Consider the following 18,908-nt stretch of genomic DNA (forward strand, 5'->3'; position numbering starts at 1 on the left):
TGTAGTACCCAGGGCCCGGGTTGGGTCCTTCCCTGGGCCGGGGGAGAGAGGAGGACCAGGATGGAGGTGCCCTGGGAGGTGCCCGCGGCAGCGTGCCGTAGCTCAGTGCAACACTGTGGTAGTTTTCACGGGAGAAAGCTTCACCCCGGTCAAACACAGCCAGAAACTGGTCTCCCTTCTGGTGATCTCCTGTGGGGGCAGAAAATCATTAGAACACAGCAGAGGACTACCACAGTAGAGGCACACCGAGAAACTCACTGGACAATCAAAGTTCTGCTAATGTGTTCCTATCCCCTGTCGCATTGTTTTGTGCCATATTCTACTGTTCTACCCCTGCAGAACAAATATACTTCATTATTGTTAATGGCACATGAACCCGGTAGTATGACCAGACATACAGAGACAACGGGAGGTATAACAGTCAAAGTGAGTGTTATGTGATCCACTTCCCATGGCTGGTAGGGCCAGCATGGTGCTGTGGTCTGATGACTGGAGGTGGTGGAGGTCGAGGAGGCTGATGGTTACCTGAGCGTCCCAGATAGGGCCCCGCGGAGGGGGGCCGTGCTGCCTGCTGAGGGGGGTGCTGGGGCAGTGCTGGGGGGCTGTAGTGGTGGTTGTTGTGGACGTATTGGTGTTGGGGTTCGGGTGGAGCGAGGTGGGTGGAGGAGGGAGGGGGTGCAGGGAGGGACGTGCTAGGATGACGTGCGGGGACTCGGGATTCCGCATGCTTTGGCATCCTGGTAACTGGGGGCTCCTTTTTTTTTTGTAAAAGTCCAGAGTGAGAGTGAGAGTGAGAGTGAAGAGAGAGAGAGAGAGAGAGAGAGAGAGAGGAGAGAGAGAGAGAGAGAGAGAGAGAGAGAGAGAGAAATCCACCACAAGGTGAGAATACCCAGCAGTTGTGAGGAGAAGGAGATGGGATAAGAGGAAGACAGATGAGATTAAAACGGTTGACAAGGACCACTGACCACACTTCCGTGAAAACAGCACAAAAAACAACAGTCAGGAGTTCAATGGCAGTACAAACCTCACCATCTATTCATATAACGCAACAGTGCATGTCTAGTGCTGTTCTTTGTTCTTCAGCCAAAGAACGTAAGCTGAACACAAGGTTACAAGCTTATTGGATTAACTAATTAACAAAATCAGCTTCGAGCATTTTGCTGAGTGAAGATCACGCCACTAGGGGCTCTATCACAGCACAACATGGCAGTTTGCATTATGTGAACACCAGATGGCATTATGACATTATGAAACCATCACATTCACTGGGAGGGAGGTGTGATGATGATGATGAGGTACATTGATGGTACATGACTATGATAGTAATGATGTGCTCACCAAGGTAACACAGACAGCACTGAGTGGGATTGACAGCTGTGGCCTTTCCAGTCAGGAACTGAGGCTCACGTGTGAGGCTCTGTGTTTGTGTGTATGACATATGCACACTGTGTGTGTGTGTGTGTGTGTGTGTGTGTGTGTGTGTGTGTGTGTGTGTGTGTGTGTGTGTGTGTGTGTGTGTGTGTGTGTGTGTGTGTGTGTGGTGTGTGTGTGTGTGTGTGTGTGTGTGGTGTGTGGTGTGTGTGTGTGGTGTGTGTGTGTGGTGTGTGTGTGTGAAAGAGAGAGAAAGAGTGTGTGTATGTGTGACTCACAAAGCTGCGGGAGGGGGCGAGGAGTTACGGGGTCGGCCCCCTATGACGGTGCCACTCAGACTGCGGGCAATGCGGCGGAGGTTCTCAGCACTGTAGTTCTTGTCATCTCCCAGTGGTCGCTCACATGACCCAGGCTACAGGGACACAACAAACACATTGTGTGAAACACACTCCTACACACACGCATGCACAACAGGGCTCAACATTCAGGGCTGCCCGCTGGCCTGGCATCTTCTGCCGAGCTCACCGGGCCAGTTAGTCAAGCTTTCATATGGCCCGCTTGGGCCAGTACATTTTCAAACTCCAAAACGGACAAATGATATTGTATAGTTATATTTCATCCTTGATCATCTTCCCGACTTCAGACACTCCACACTTGCTTTCAATCAGCATTCGGTTTCCAAGCATGAATGTCAAACTCTCCCTCTCCGTCTCGAGTGACCTAGGCTACGTCCAGGCTACTCGCGCCAGACCAATTTCAGCAGAGGCAGGAAGCTCGTCAATTCAGTCCTTAACCTGCTTTTCAGTCTTTGATAATATAAGGCATCCTACACAGAGATGTCACTATTAGCAAAGGAAGGTTTACGTAGGCCTAGGCCTACACTATGGAGCTGCTTGTCATGGCATGACAAGTATTTACACAGCTCACTTGTTGGCTAAATACAGGAAGAAATAAAAGTGTATTAGGCATAAATAAATAAAATATAGGTGTGAGTTCAAAACATTCAAATTTGTGTCAAATAGCCTACATATCCGATAAATAGTCCATTAAGAAATAGATGTGGGATTCAGTCCAGTCAGGATCCGAATCATAGCGTGCCAATCATGGTCCGTGCTATACGGGATCCTGCCCGAATGGTGAAGGTAACGGTTAAAGTTAGGGTTATGATTTGGGTCATGGTTAGGGTAAGGGATAAGGGTTTGTCAGCTTGTCAGATGACATTGAAAAAAATGTAAGCGCACAAACTAGGCTACGGGTGAAAGGCGAACATTAAATAATTAGTGTATCATAGTAGAAAATAGAGAGGGAGAACGAATAGAGAGACCGAAACAATGTTTCTTATCGGTGCCAAGTGCCTGGTAAAAAAGAGAAAAGCAGGACGATGGAGGATGAGCTAAAAGGAAAAGGACAGGGAGCAAAAAAGAGTGAGGAAATTTCAGCCTCTAACCACGTTTCCATCCAAAGTTTTTATGAGTGTAAAGTCATACCATATTTACGACAGCTGTAATGGAAACAGGAAGTTTCGGTGCAATTTCATGAATGCCTAATGATAATTTGTTTGTTCGGCATGACGGGACCTATTTTTTGTGCAGTAAAAATAATGAATGCGAAAAATGGCAATAGGAATGCCTTTATGTGCAAATATTTATATAATAGGCCTAACCATCTTATCGACATAAACTTGGAGTCACGCGATGATATGGTGTGTGGTCCTTCCACTATGACTTGGGAAACCATGCACTTTATTAGGCTACAGATTAAATCAATTATGATGAACTTCACATGGTGCTCCTTTCCAATAACTATCGAGGGTCTTATTCTGGAAACATGATGACTGATGCTTGATAGAGTTGAAAATGCGATGGAAACAATTCATTTTAGATTTTTATTTGGTACATGAAAACGTGCGCGAAAAAGTACAATTTGTGTGCACGATCACGCACTGATTTTTGTCCATTTGTTGGAAACACACCACTAGCTAGGTTTCCATACAATTTGAGACAGATTTTCATCTGCTTCAAACAATATCCACATTTTCCCACCAGAGATGTTTTCATCAAACTGACTTATTGTGGATAAAATTCTGTGCGTAATGATGTAGTGCACATCAAAATAACTTTTGCGGTTACATTTCTATGTACTGAATGAAAAATACAACTTAAATGGGTTTCCATCACATTTTCTAAGCTACTGATGGTTTTGTCACAAAAACTGGTGTGTTATCGGTGGCGTGTATTCATGGATGCCAAGGGAAGCAAAGCTTCCCAAAAAGTTGACCAATAAAAAAATAAACATAAAATAATAGATATTTTGTCTTTCTGTGTTTCATAATTTTCCTTCAATTCGCAAGAGGCTGAATGTATCTCACCGGAGAAAGCATCCAAGCGAGTGAAACAGCGCCCCTCTGTCTTTCTATGTGTAGGCCATCTATCTGATGTTGTCTGGTCCAAACGAGTATGACATTGTTGTCGCCCGTAAGCATTGAAAGGAATGCAAGGGAAACCAGCGAGCATTTGGCCTCCCTTGATAAAAAAGTATACCAAATTTGCCAATCAGCGTTGAGCTAAACTGAGCGAGCTCAACTAAATGGTCCTGACGCACCAAAAAAAAAGTGTCAAGGGAAGCCAGCTTGGATTTTGACGTCACTCCTATAATATTGAGAGCATACGTCATTGACAGAAACAACTTGAATTGTTGCATCTCGTTGTGTTGTTGTCCTCCGGTGTCTAGCTAGCTAGCTAGCTAAAGTTGTCCCTTTCCTAAATTAGCCATGGATGGAGATAGGGATTTGGACTTGTGGTTTTACTTAATTCTCCGTAATGCATTACTTAATTCTCCGTAAAACATTAATTCTCCATTAATTAATACATTGCTGTGCCCCTGGTCTGAGAGGATGGAAGTTCAATATGTAGAATGCTAACGTTAACTAGCTAACGTTGCCCATGAATGGAAGTTAGGCTAGCGAGCAAGCATTTTAGCCAGGTAGCCTAGGAGAACAAAAAATAAAATGTGTACTGTATGACAGAGTGATAGACTGTTTCGTCATCATGAAAGAGAGGAGGATGGCATTGGCGTTTCTCTACAAGTAGGGTGAGTCAACATAATTTTCTACTTGCACAAATGTGCACACACGCAAATCAGAAGCATGGACAGCCACATCATATTTAGCTTACGTTGATTGGACTAAATTGTTTTTGGTATCTTTTAGTTGTCACTGTAATAGACTAAGCAGAGGTGATTTGATGATGTTGAAATGTTGAAGTTGAAATGATGCTGGAATAGTTGAGGCAGACCATTTTTTATTGGTGTTCCTGTCGCTGTTAACATGCCCAATTGTGACCACAATGTACCGAAATCATGAATTTCTCCAAATGCATACCGAGAATCAGTGTATATTGTTACATTCTCCCCTTCCGACAGCCTACAAGCCTCGCCAATGCAACTCCGCCCCCTGGGCTGACACCGAGGCTGGCAGTGGGCCAGCCTTCACTATTCCTCTGTCATCACACACAGCGTACCCCATTACTTTCTTCCCTTCTGTGGTCATGTAACTAGAGCCATCTGTATTTAATACTTTTCCCGATTCCAATGCTGTCTCTTGCAAACCAGGCCTCGGTTTTGGAGTAATCTGATCTGGGTCACATGTATGTGATTCACCCTCCCCAGGCAACGGCATTAACGACGCAGGATTCAAAGCACCAATCTTCTGAAATAGTAGATTTTCCCCAGTTAACGTTAACTCCCATTTTGTCCATCTGTGGTTCTAAATAAATAGTTGTAGCAAAAAAAAAATGTAAACCTGTTTTTGCTTTGTCATTATGGGGTATTGTGTGTAGATTGATGAGGGGAAAAAACAATTGAATCAATTTTAGAATAAGGCTGTAACGTAATAAAATGTGGAAAAAGTCAAGGGGTCTGAATACTTTCCGAAGGCACTGTACACTATTTATGATGGTGTATATCAACATCATCCCGGAAACCCTAGACCCACTCCAATTCGCATACCGCCCCAACAGATCCACAGATGACGCAATCTCAATCGCACTCCACACTGCCCCTTCCCACCTGGACGAAAGGAACACCTATGTGAGAATGCTGTTCATTGACTACAGCTCAGCGTTCAACACCATAGTGCCCATTAAGCTCATCAATAAGCTAAGGCCCCTGGGACTAAACACCTCCCTCTGCAACTGAATCCTGGAATTCCTGACGTGCCACCCCCAGGTGATTAGGGTAGGCAACAACACATCTGCAACGCTGATCCTCAACACGGGGGCCCCTCAAGGGTGCGTGCTTATTCCCCTCCTTTACTCCCTGTTCACCCACGGCTGCTTGGCCAAGCACGACACCATAAAGTTTGCTTTCAGGACCTATATACTAGTCTCAGAGGAAGGCCCCAAAAATTGTCAAAGACTCCAGTCATAGACTGTTCTCTCTGCTACCATGCGGCAAGCGGTACCAAAGCACCAAGTCTAGGTCCAAAAGGCTCCTCAACAGCTTCTACCCCCAAGCCATAAGACTGCTGAACAATTCATCAAATTGCACCCACACTATTTACATTGACCCCCCCACCCCCACCCCCAGTGTTTTTACACCGCTGCTACTCGCTGTTAATTATCTATGCATAGTCACTTTACCTCTACCTACATGTACAAATTACCTCGACTAACCTGTACCCCCGCACATTGACTCGGTACCGGTACCCCCTGTATATAGCCTCGTTATTGTTATTTTATTGTGTAACATTTTATTATATTTTTTTACTTTTGTAAATATTTTGTTAACTCTATTTCTTGAACTGCATTGTTGGTTAAGGGCTTGTAAGTAAGCATTTTATGGTAAGGTCTACACCTGTTACCAATTGGATACCACGAAATTGGAGAGAAAAAGGAGGTAAAAAAAATAATTTAAACAATTAAATATATTTTTTAAAGTCACCAGTTTCTCCATTAGCTCAGTATCTCGCAATGGCCATTAGCACAGCTGTCTGCGAAAGGGGATTGTCCTGCATGTAAAGTATCACAACCGACTGGAGTTCCTCTCTGGCGACAACTCAGCTCAGCCGCATCATCACAATTGAGGGACCAGACCTTGATGATTTCAACGCAGCGCAAGCTGTTCTGAGGTGGTGGGGGTCTGGGTCTGCCAGCTAGACGCCCAGGGTTCACTGCTTGGGGAGGAAGACAGAACCAGCCAACAGAAGAGGCTCTGGAGAGAGAGCTTGAGGAGTTTGAGACGAATGGGGGGAGGAAATGAAGCATGGGGGGGATGAGGCTATCAAATTCACACAACGACATGCTTTTCATAAAATTATTCCTTTTAACAAAATGTTGTTTCAGTGTCTTTTCTTCAGTTATCACAGGGCATCATGTTGAGTCCGGGTCATCCTCTGACAAAACAAGACTGCAGTCTGACCTCCATTCAATGATAATCAGAGCCCAGCATCCAATCAAAACAGTTATGAATATGCGTGTTTGTTCTGCTGCACCACCACACCAATACAATATTGGCCAGTGGTTACAATGTTACAGCCAGTAACTTTGAAAAGCCTCTGACCGGGTGTGCCACTGGCAAATTTACCTGAATGTCAAGCCCTGCAAAAAAACATGCATGTACAGACACAGGGACTGACGCAAACACATGCCAGTCCGCCCACACACACACACACGTCACTCAGATACAACCTTCACACATCCGCACCAAATCACCAAGCAGCCTCCACACACACAGCTTTGAACATGCATCACCACACACAGCCCTGAAATTCACAATCAGCCACATGTATGACAATGAACGCACGCACGCACACAAACACCCTGTGGATGCCAACCTTGTTGTGTTGTGTGGGGCTGCTGGTGTAGCCTGGCGTTCTGTAAGCATATCTCTCTAACTCGGCTGTGGGAGTCTTGGAGCGGCCAGGTGCAGCCAGCCCAGACAACAGCTTCCTAGCCGCTGCAGATACAACACAGAGACACAGTATTAGTTGTGGATAGCTCGAACCCACTTACATTTTTATCCCTCATCATATCTACCTTTTTCTTTTTTTTTCTTTTTTACAGTTGTACCATACATCACTGGTCAGTGAGTATACTTACGTTGCTTGTTGGCAGTGGGCTGGGGGCTGACTCCACGTGGGGCCCGGTGCAGGCTGGTGGCCTGAAGGCTCGCCTGGTACAGAGAGTCTAGCTCCGACAGCTCCTCACAGGGCGACCCAACCACAGGGGCAGCCTGGGAGTTGTAGTAGCGGGTCACATTCTCTGCCCAGCGCTCCACTGGCATGGCGGCACCTGGCATGTAGTTGCCAGACACTGGGGAAGTGGTCCGCCCTGGTCTGATGGGGGTGGATGGAGGGCAGTGGGAGTCTGTAGGAGGGGAGTAGAAGGGGGAGTCGAAGGCGGCCGGCTGGTCCAGGCTCCAGCCGGACCAGTTACGGGTGGGAGGGGGAGGAGGAGGGCCGAGCCTGGAGGTGTTGGAGGAGATGGGGACAGGGGAGCTGTGGTTCTGATGGGCTGGAGGAGGCTGAGAGGGGCCCAGGGCTGGCCGTCTGGAATAGGCATCCTCCATGTTGGCGTCGCCCCTTTCCTCTGAGGTGTGGCTGACTGGAGAGGGTGTCCTGGAGTGCGGGCGTGGGGTGGGCAGAGTCAGGGCTGGGGGGTTACTGTTCCAGTGTGAGGGTGCAGCTGGCTGGTGGTTGGGCAGGGCTGGGGTCTGGTCATGGCCTCCCTCAGTAAAGCTCTCGTCCCGGCCATTCACACATAGGGCAGGCAGGGACACGGCAGCGTGCTTGTGGAGGGGTCTCACATGAGTACAGGAGTTATCTAGCACGCCTGACATCTCCAGTCCTTCCCGGCGCCCCCACGCCTCCGCTATGAACCCCCCCATGGGTGACCCTGTGTGAGGGCTCGGGGGCATAGCGACAGGGGGGTGGCTCAGGGGCTCAGGGAGTGAGTTTGTGCTGGAGGGGAGGGGCTTAACGTAGAGAGGAGAAGGCGTGTTTCTGATGGCTTCCGGGACTGCTTGTGGTTGGTCCTCCTGGGCGTCTGTCAACAGTATTTGGATTGGGACAGGCTGTTCACTAGGAAGGAGGAGGAAAGAGGCTCATGTTATGGGCTGGTTAGTGAATGATGGCGAGGCATCTCTCGCATGTCTTTGCTCTGAAACAGAGGAGGATTTTGTATTGTTTACTATTCATTACTAAATACTACTTTGTATACTATACACATGTTCCAGGTCTAAAATGTTAGTGGGGTGGGTGTGTGTGTGTGGTGTGTGTGTGTGTGTGTGTGTGTGTGTGTGTGTGTGTGTTTTGTGTGTGTGTGTGTGTGTGTGTGTTTGTGTGTGTGTGCGCATGTCAGTGGTCCATGGGAGTCCGTGTGTGCGGGTATGTGAGTTGACTGTGCATGCGTGCGAGTTAACTGTGTGTGTGTGTGTGTGTGTGGTGTGTGTGGTGTGTGTGTGTGTGTGTGTGTGTGTGTGTGTGTGTGTGTGTGTGTGTGTGTGTGTGTTGTGTGTGTGTGTGTGTGTGTGTGGTGTGTGTGTGATGTTTCTGTAACAGATGGACATTTTAGAGCTTTGGCACAGGTGAGCCATGGGGATGGCGGGGGTGGCTCAGAACCGGACCCCTGGAAGAGGCACTCGTGTCTGTGGACCCCTAGGACCTGGACTCACAGCAACCTCCACAATAACTAAAGAGTAAACACCCACACACAACCCTCCAAACAACACAGCAGCACTAGCTACACTGAATAAGAGATGGCATGAGCAAATATTTGAAAACCTTAAAACACAAGGGTCAAATTGTGTGTTAGGAAATAATTAATTAATGGTTAGATTTGGAATCAGATTAGCACACATAGACCTACTGTAAAGAACCTAGGTTAAAGAAAATATAACAGCATTTCTCCCTTTGTTTCTATGCACATTGAACACACCTTCTACATACAAATCAATGGTGTTTTTCCTATACTACCTGCAAAACATTTTGCATGTTAAAGAATAAACCAGGACTGTGTGATCCCTCGTTCCACTCCTTCCAGAGTCACATGAGGAGCTCAGCCACGGGTGTGGGCTGAACAGGTGAGGTCAGGTGGGGGATGGGAGTCACAGGACACAGACAGGAGACAGTGCTGGTACCTGGGGGGCCCCTGGGGAGAGGGACAGGGCTGATCCTGCTTCTCTGTCTGCTCCTGATCCTGTTGCTGGGGTCTCTCTTCCTGCTGCTGCTGTTGCATGCGCTGCTGCAGGCCCCGCGCTCTCCTCATGCACTTTTGCAGCCGGGCCTCAGCCACTGTCCTGCTATGGGTGTTAGCGCCACCCTCATGCATGGGAAGCCTGAGTTTAGCTACAGTGCGAAAAAAAAGGGAAGGAAAGCAGAAAAGAAAAAAATATAGAAAAATGCAGAAAATAAAGAGCTGCGTTATGGGGATGCATGCAAAAACACTTGGCACAAAATCAAATCATAGGATTAGACTGTTGAAATAATGACGTGGGTTTGGGAGGGGTGTGTGGATGGGTTTTGGGGTGGGAGAGGACACAAACAGGCACCACGCTTGGTGAGTAAAATGGATGTGTGTGTGTAGTAAATTAAAATGGACACAGGCTGATAATACACACTGGGGAAATTAAGATCCACAGTGACTCTTAACAAAATATTCTGTTCATACGGCAAATGGTTAAATCATATAGAATAACGTTAAATTAATCAAATCAAAGTGAACTGTGTTAAGGCAAAACAATTCAATTGATAGTTTTAAGCTGAGCCCTTCCCTTGGCGCAATATATCCAAGAAGACTGAGAAGAAAATAAAGGCTGTTCCTCAGTATTTCGACTCATATCACGGCGGCTGAACTGAGAAAAATAGCGGCTATTTTTCAAACTCTTTGTCTTGGTTAGCGGGCGAAATGTCTTTAGTTCAGACGTTTTTAGTAATCGACTTGACTTGCTGTAGATCTTAAAGGGAGAAATGGAGGAATGGGCTTTGTGAGACGAGGGGATAGTGGGGTGCCTGACAAGGGAAATTGTGTGTGTGTGTGTGTGTGTGTGTGTGTGTGTGTGTGTGTGTGTGTGTGGTGTGTGGTGTGTGGTGTTGTGTTATGGTGTGTATTTCTCATGAGCCGAGTGAGGAGTATTCAAACACACATTCAAGACGCTGACGACAGAGACAGTGAAACTGTGAAAGTCACATCAAAACACAAAGACATTAGGAAACGAGGACAAACACAGACAGAGAGACCACACTAACAACAGACTCACTGCCATGTTGACATAACAGACCCAGGCCACATTGTCCTAAATGAGCCTTGGGAAGATTTGGTTGTCATAGCGCGGGATTCCCTGACCCCTCCCTCTCTGTGCTAGCAGGCAGGCTAATAACCACGGTGATGGGTAAATATCCCTGCGACTGTCCTCGTTTCATTATCATCAGACTGGGATGGATGGTAGGCAGAGGGCTGGAACCTTATCAGCCGTCCCGAACTTGTGTTTAGACAGACCAAATTGTCTCTTCCCCTAGTCATTACTCAAGACTGCTCCTGCTCATGTTTGCAGGGGGGGGGGGGATATTTTAGGTTCAGGACTCTTATTGTAAGTCTGACTGGACAGAAAAGCACAAATGTCAAGATATTTGGATAAAACAAGAGCTATAGTTGCGGGCACTAAAAGGGTTTTGCAACAAACTATCGCTAGGAGACGATAGAGCACCGTGTTGCACGCGCATTGCAGAAAGTATTCTGCCAATACCATAAAGTGGCACTCCAGTCTCATTTTCACCTCATTTAACACCTGATTTACTTAACAAAAGGCACATCTCAATAGGTGGTCCAGGTAGGTTATGACATAGCACAAGTGGTGGGGTGGGCCTTCCCTCTTTTGTTCTCTATTGCTCCTCGAGCAAAGGGGGAGGCCGGTGAAATCACAACTTCCCATCAGACCAACTCCTTGAATGCCCTACTCCTTGAATTTTGCAGTTGTGTCTACCCTTTAGTGTGTGTACTTTACTGTATTTATACTTGGGATATCGCTTTTCAATAGTAAAAGTTTTTGTTTTAATCACTGGAGGTCATCTTTAAACTTTTGGGTATAGATAGTCAGATGACTGGTTCAAACCAAGTGACTCTGTGGCCTGAAAGTAGGTCTTTGTCATATAGGACCCTCCAGTCCACACCAAAGGTCAAATAACCACACCTTTCTTGCAGAATAGCTGTCTTATGCGCAATAGTGGTAAGGACTACAGGTGAAACCAACAGAGACACACATGGACAGACACACAGGTAGGTAGATAGGTAGATAGGTAGGTAGGTAGGTAGGTAGGTAGGTAGGTAGGTAGGTAGGTAGGTGGTGGTATGGTGTTCTAGCGCGTCGGCTGGGCTGGCAGCAGGCACAGGGAGGCAGGTCAGGTCTACTTACATACAGCTTCATTAACCACAGACAGAGCGGAGGCCACCTCGCCAGCCTGCTCCAGTCGCAGAGACTGGTCTAGCAGTAGCTCAGCGTCCGACACGCACCGTTCATAGCCGTCCCCTTTGCCTAAGAAACACAGATATACACACACACCAAAAGCAAAGCTCTTTAAACACACCCAGAAAGATATTTAAAACAAAAAAAGGCACACCGTGGGGGGGGTTGAGTTAATGATATGTCTTTGCAACCCTTTGAAGATGGAGGACTTATTGTTCACTTCAGGATCGCCTGACCTAAATCCGTGTATACTGCTACAAGCCCCACTAGTTCAATCCGATTTCTCTCCACTACAAAACGCAGCGAACATTCAAACGCGCTTTTTAACCCTTCTACGCTGTGACTGGGCCACTGGCCGGCCACACATTCTAACCATCTGAATGAGGAAACTTCCAATTGTGTGGGTGGGGGGGGGGACAATGCTCTTTTTTGTTAGACAACAGCAGTCCCATTTTTCAGCCCACTCAGGGTGCTTTCGACATGAAGCACTCAGACACCTGCTCCATAAAGAGACACACAGCCAAACCCAGGCGGTGTGGGGCAGGGCTGCCTCCGGAGAACAACCGATACAGCTCCCTGTTCTCTTCTGATTTCCACATGCTGTACTAGGGTCACCAACCCTGTTACTCATGGGCTTCAGAGTGGAACTCCTTTAGCTGAGCAACCAGGCTGGGTCTGGTCTGGGGCCTTACCCTGGTTCTGTAGCTCGTCCAGGTCCATGAACTTGCTGGGTCTGGGGTTGAACCCCAAGGCGGCCTCCTTTTCCTTCTCCTTCCTCCTCTGTAACTCCTGCTCCCTCGCTCGCCTGGCCACCTCCTCCTGCAGCTCGTCCAGTTCGCTGCGGCCTTCTCCCGCTGTGCGACACACACACACACACATTAATATCGTAGCTTTCTATAATGGTCCCTGTTCAATAGCATGACAAGACAAGGCAGGGGGAAGAGGTGTGAGGAGTGACAGTGTGTACACATCATCACACTTTGAGCCCACAGAGATACAGAGATGAATTAACATAAACCATCTGCTCAGAGTTCATAATGAATATACAGTGCATTCGGAAAGTATTCAGACCCCTTGACTTTTTCCCACATTTTGTTATGTTACAGCCTTATTCTAAAATTGATTAAATGTTTTTCCCTCCCACATCAATCAACACACAATACCCCATAATGACAAAGCAAAAACAGGTTTTTAGAAATGGACAAATTGAATAAAAAACACAGAAATCTTACATATTACAATTACTCAGTACTTTGTTGAAGCACCTTTGCCAGCGATTACAGCCTCGAGTCTTCTTAGGTATGACGCTACAAGCTTGGCACACCTGTATTTGGGGAGTTTCTCTGCAGATCCTCTCAAGCTCTGTCAGGTTGGATGGGGAGCGTCTCTGCACAGCTATTGTCAGGTCTCTCCAGAGATATTCGAACCGGGTTCAATTCCAGGCTCTGGCTGGGCCACTCAAGGACATTCAGAGATTTGTCCCGAAGCCACTCCGGCGTTGTCTTGGCTGTGTGCTCAGGGTCGTTGTCCTGTTGGAAGGTGGACCTTCGCCCCAGTCTGAGGTCCTGAGTGCTCTGGAGCAGGTTTTCATCAAAATTCTCTCTGTACTTTACTCTGTTCTTCTTTCCCTTGATCCTGACTAGTCTCCCAGTCCCTGCCGCTGAAAAACATCCCCACAGCATAATGCTGCCACCACCATGCTTCACCGTAGGGATGGTGACAGGTTTCCTCCAGACGTGATGCTAGGCATTCAGACCAAAGAGTTCCATCTTGATTTCACCAGACCAGAGAATCTTGTTTCTCATGGTCTGAGTCCTTTAGGTGCCTTTTGGCAAACTCCAAGTAGGCTGTCATGTGCCTTTTACTGAGGAGTGGCTTCCGTCTGGCCACTCTACCATAAAGGACTGATTGGTGGATTGCTGCAGGGATGGTTGTACTTCTGGAAGGTTCTCCCATCTCCACAGAGAAACTCTGGAGCTCTGTCAGAGCTCATGGCTTGGTTTTTCCTCTGACATGGACTGTCAACTGTGGGACATTGTCTATACAGACAGGTGTGTGCCTTTCCAAATCATGTCCAATCATTTGAATTTACCACAGGTGGACTCCAATCAAGATGTTGAAACATCTCAAGGATGATCAATGGAAACAGGATCCACCTGAGCTCAATTTCGAGTCTCATAGCAAAAGGTCTGAAAACTTATGTAAATAAGGTATTTCTGTTTTATATTTGTAATAAATGAGCAAACATTTCTAAAAACCTGTTTCGCTTTGTCATTATGGAGTATTGTGTGTAGATTGATGTGGGGAAAAAATAATTTAATCCATTTTAGAATGAGGCTGTATCAAACGTGGAAAAAGAGAAGTCTGAATACTTTCCGAATGCACTGTACACACCCCAAAACAGACACAACTCCACCTAAAAAGACACACATTGTGGGAAACGCACTCACACACGGACTCAGACCTACCCAGGCTTGTGTGGCTGTTGCCCCTGCATGAAGCCTTGACGTCCTGCAGGAGAGCACTGCTGCTCTTAGACTTGGGCACGGTGCGCCATGATGGACCTGAGCTGGAGCTGGAAGGCTTCTTCAGACCGGTGTCCCTGAGAGAGACAGACAGAGAAGTCAGTCATACAATACACAGTTCATCGTGTAGCTATCAGTATTTGTGAGTCTAGCCTAGATACGGGAGTTACTATCATCTAGAACCTTTCCTAGCAGTTTGTATATGCTCTACTGTACCTATGTGTATTAGCAGCATTGGGTCCCTCGCTGAGAGGCATGTCCAGGCTAACAGGACTGTTACTGTTCCTCTCGCTGCTCTCATAGCCACTCTCCATCCTCTGGATGAGCCTGGGGGGCTGCTGCTCCATGTTATGGCCCCTGGTGGTTGGCAGGGTCCAGGAAGAGGCCATATTACCAAAGGGCCCCTGTCCTTGTCCAGTGACTGACCCTGTGGGGCCCTCGGCTGGGGCCCCACTGTCTTCAGGCAGAGTGGCCCCTAGGGGACTATACCCAGCCTGTCTACGTCTCTCCCTACTGAAGATACTGTCTATATTGAGGGCCTCTCTCCGGGGCCTCCAGGCCGGTCTGTATCGTCCCCCGGAGGAGCTGGACTTGGACTCACTGCTGGTGCTGTCGGCCTCCCAGTCTCTGGCCTTGGTGGTGGCCCCTGACTCGGCCCCTAGACCCCCAAGGGCCCCGGAGCCCGAGGAGGAGGCGGAGAGGGGGCGACTGTGGATGATGTTGCTCATGGTCTCCTTGAAATCCCTCAGTCGACTGGAAGAGGAGGACTTGGGTGCGGTGCGAGGTGCTTGTTGCTCCTTCAGAGTCTCCCCTATAGAAGCCAGGGAGACAGGAGAGAGAAGAGGAGGGAGATGGAGGGATGGAGGGAGGGAGACAGAGAGAGAGAAGAGGAGTGAGACGAGGGAGGGAGGGAGGGAGGGAGACAGATAGAGAGTGGGAGATAAATACATTAGTGGTGTGATGTCATGTGTTGATGGGGAGGGGTGGAAAAAGCAAGAAAATAATAGGATGAAAGTGCAACGCGAGTGACAACTTTGGTGATAACGGCTAACTGGACAGGACAAGAGAAAAATGGTAAAGACACACAGATTACAGTATACTACAAGATACCGTACTCCTGTACCTGATCTCCTTGTTAAATATGTAAAACCCAAATACTATGAACTACCTGCGAAAGACTAGAGGCACTGATTCAGATGAGCTCTAAGCTGCTAGATACAGTATAGTCTCCTGAGTCATCATGCTCTTCTGTCATAGATCACTTGTCCCCTGGCTCTGCCGTGTGATTGGTCCCTAGTCTCTTGGCTCTGCCGTGTGATTGGTTCCTTCGTACCCTCGCTGTGGTAACCTGCCGACGAGGCTTCGTCAGTCTTAGAGCCCCGGCTCCTCTCCTCAAGTCGCCTCGGACGACTAGAGCTCCGCTTCCTGTCACTGGCCCCGCCCTTCCTGTCCACTGTTCCGCCTTTCCTCAGAGAGTGGCACTGCACTGGCCCACTGTCTGTCACTTGGCCTTAGGGAGGAGATTTTTTTATGACCGTTTACATGGTTACGACATGCGAGAAATGATGACACATAATCCATGATGAACATGATTGGGTAATGGCTGTGGCTTTAATCCTCTGTACAGTACATACAAATCTGTATTGAGTATGTTTGGGTGAGCATTACATGCTTAAACCTAAGTAGTTGCACGTGTGCATACATGCAAGGTAAAAGCATGAATTAGTACACAGTTTAGTCTGTGTATATAAGAGGAGGCTGGTGGGAAGAGCTATAGGGCTCATTGTAATGGCTGGATTGGATTCAATGGAACGTGGTTTCCATGTGTTTGATACCATTCCAATCTACCACTCCAGTCTTTACAATGAGCCCATCCTCCTACAGCTCATCCCACCAGCATCCTCTGGTGCATAGGCCGGGGAGTATACTCTGTGTGTGTGTGTGTGTGTGTGTGTGTGTCAGCATGTGTGTATGCGTGCAAGCATGTGCCTGCGTGCATGTATGCGACTGTGTGTGTCTGTGCATACTTGTGTGTTTGAGTGAGCTTCAGACCATATTTATGTTTGAGTGTGCATATATATCTACCCTGTCTGTGTGTGTGCATATATATCTACCCTGTCTGTGTGTGTGCATATATATCTACCCTGGCTGTGTGTGCATTTATATCTACCCTGTCTGTGTGTGTGTGCATATATACTACCCGTCTGTGTGTGTGCATATATATCTACCCTGTCAGTGTGTTGCATATATATCATACCCTGTCTGTGTGTTGCATTATATCTACCCTGTCTGTGTGTGTGCATATATATCTACCCTGTCAGGTGTGTGTGCATATATATCTACCCTGTGTGTGGTGTGGCATTATATATCTACCCTGTTCAGTGTTGTGTGCATATATATCTACCCTGTCTGTGTGTGCAATTTATATGCTCCACCGTCCAAAATCTAACCCTGAGTCTGTGTGTGTGCATATATATCTACCCTGTCAGTGTGTGTGCATATATATCTACCCTGTCTGTGTGTGTGCATATATATCTCCCCTGTCTGTGTGTGTGCATATATATCTACCCTGTCTGTGTGTGTGCATATATATCTACCCTGTCTGTGTGTGTGCATGCTATTCCTGAACTCCTCCTCCTACTACCTGTGGTCTCCAGGCTGCTGCGGGAGGCTGAGTCGTTGTCTGGGTTACAGATGACGGTTCCCTGGGAATCGGAGGAGAAGTAGCTGGCCATGGACTCATGGTGGGAGTGGGAGTGCTTGTAGGAGTAACTGTCTGTCGACGAGTCGGTGCGTGTGTCACTGGAGATGGACGGCTCGCGGCCTGTAGACAACAGCGGAACAGACACAGACAGCCATCAGAGATAACAACGAGGACACACAAGCCAGGACTTAATCAGAACAGTACAGAGAGCAGGAAACAACCGCATCAAGAAGGAGAAACACGTCGTGTATAAATTGCATTTGTTTTACTTTAACTACTAGTTCCATTTGAAAGAAGAAGGAAAAAAATACTATTTGAACACAGGTGTGGTAATGCAACAGCCATTCTGTGCGTGTAGCAAGTGATCTCGTGTGACGCGAGGCGTCTCGTACCCGAGTCCTCACTGTCGTAGTATGACCTGTTGAAGTGGTGCAGGTCCAAGCGGGAGGGCAGGTCCTGCACTGACACGGGCGTCCCCCGGGGGTCAGCGTAGAGCAGTAGCAGGGGCTGGTAGTGGCCCTTGATGCACCGAGACACAACGTCCTTCCACTTGGGCCCGATCTACCGGGAAGAGAATAAACTATGTCACGACTTTCCAGGAAACTCAAAACAAGTGGTTAGACCTGAGCATTCAGGCCCATCCCTGAAGTGAAACCTCAAACTGTTCGGAAAGAGTAGGAAAGACAGACACCCAGAAAAGTACACACAGAGCGAAGCGAGTGAGCTCCCAAAAGAATGAGTGTTAGTCAAGAACACAGTTACAGTACAATAGCTACTGCTAACATTAACTGACTCTTTAAGCCCCAGAGGGGCCATTTTCCAACCCCTCTTACCCCAACCTGGTTTTCCCGAATGCACAACGAACGCTCTGCCCTCGTTCAGCACAGGAATCTGTGACAGGAAGTCCCGATAGCGCTATCGTATCAGCAAAGTGTGTGTGTGTGTGTGTGTGTGTGTATGTGTGTGCGTATGAGCGTATGTGTGTGTGTTTGAAAGCGCAAATGTGTGCGTGGGTCTACAGAGGTGGCCGCTGTGCTCTAGCTCTCTATTGGCCACGCCCTCCTGTCCAGCTGGCCAGATAAACAATAGAGGGATATCCTTGTTTTCAGGCCACTTTTGTCCAAACCCTCACTGGCTCACGTGCTGGCTTTACAGAGAGAGAGAGAGAGAGAGAGAGAGAGAGAGAGAGAGAGAGAGAGAGAGAGAGAGAGAAAAGCTGCTTTGTATGCAACTGTCCAGGAGTGAACGTACAGCAAAGACATTTATGTGACTAAAGCCATGATAGGAGAGAGGGGAGAGAGGAAATAAGCGAGACAGGAGAGAGAGAGAGAGAGAGAAAGGAAATGGGAGAAAAGGGAGAGACGAAAAGGATAGAGGAGTGGGAAGAGGGGAGAATTATTTTTAAGAAAGGGGATGGACGGAAGGAGAAAGAGCCATACCACTGGGGGAGGGAGGGACTAGGTAGAGAGATAGAGAGGAAAAGAGAGAGATGGGAGAAAGGATAGGTGCGAGCCAGAGCAGTGAGAGAAGGGCTGGTGCCCACAGAGCTGTGTGTCATTTCCTTCCCGGAGAGGGGGCGAGAGACACACACCAGAGTTGGGCCAGCAGGCCAGGCATGTGGAACTAACCAACTAACGCCTCTGCTCAATGCTCCCACACCTCGTCACACAGAGAGGGGGACCTGACCTGGAACTAAAGGAGAAGCCAATCAGAACTCGCACCCATGACTGGCCACAACACTGCCGCAGTGTGAACCACCAATCAGAGTTCATCCAGATGACCTCGTGTGACAGGCTTTGGGGTCCTCGGCAACTCTGCAGACCTCTCATTGTCCATGATAAGGACTGTGGCAG

The 18,908-nt window shown here is 47.8% G+C and overlaps 1 protein-coding gene across 3 annotated transcripts in view; it reads right to left on the bottom strand.

Annotated features, from left to right (window-relative positions):
* Positions 1-18,908, bottom strand: part of LOC111978143 (ubiquitin carboxyl-terminal hydrolase 54-like) — a 110,539-nt gene continuing 91,631 nt past the window's right edge. For all 3 annotated transcript variants that reach the window (XM_070448438.1, XM_024008024.2, XM_024008023.2), the window contains exons 10-22: positions 17,448-17,616; positions 16,996-17,175; positions 15,685-15,861; positions 14,568-15,162; positions 14,295-14,428; positions 12,519-12,680; positions 11,776-11,895; positions 9,505-9,712; positions 7,467-8,446; positions 7,202-7,323; positions 1,650-1,783; positions 526-754; positions 1-189 (exon numbers count right to left, since the gene is read on the bottom strand). In XM_070448438.1, the coding sequence (XP_070304539.1) occupies positions 103-189; positions 526-754; positions 1,650-1,783; positions 7,202-7,323; positions 7,467-8,446; positions 9,505-9,712; positions 11,776-11,895; positions 12,519-12,680; positions 14,295-14,428; positions 14,568-15,162; positions 15,685-15,861; positions 16,996-17,175; positions 17,448-17,616 (3,297 nt within the window). In that variant the 3' untranslated portion in view covers positions 1-102. The remainder of the gene's footprint in view (positions 190-525; positions 755-1,649; positions 1,784-7,201; positions 7,324-7,466; positions 8,447-9,504; positions 9,713-11,775; positions 11,896-12,518; positions 12,681-14,294; positions 14,429-14,567; positions 15,163-15,684; positions 15,862-16,995; positions 17,176-17,447; positions 17,617-18,908) is intronic.

This window comes from Salvelinus sp. IW2-2015, linkage group LG18 (assembly GCF_002910315.2).
Source record: "Salvelinus sp. IW2-2015 linkage group LG18, ASM291031v2, whole genome shotgun sequence".
NCBI classification, from domain to species: domain Eukaryota; kingdom Metazoa; phylum Chordata; class Actinopteri; order Salmoniformes; family Salmonidae; genus Salvelinus; species Salvelinus sp. IW2-2015.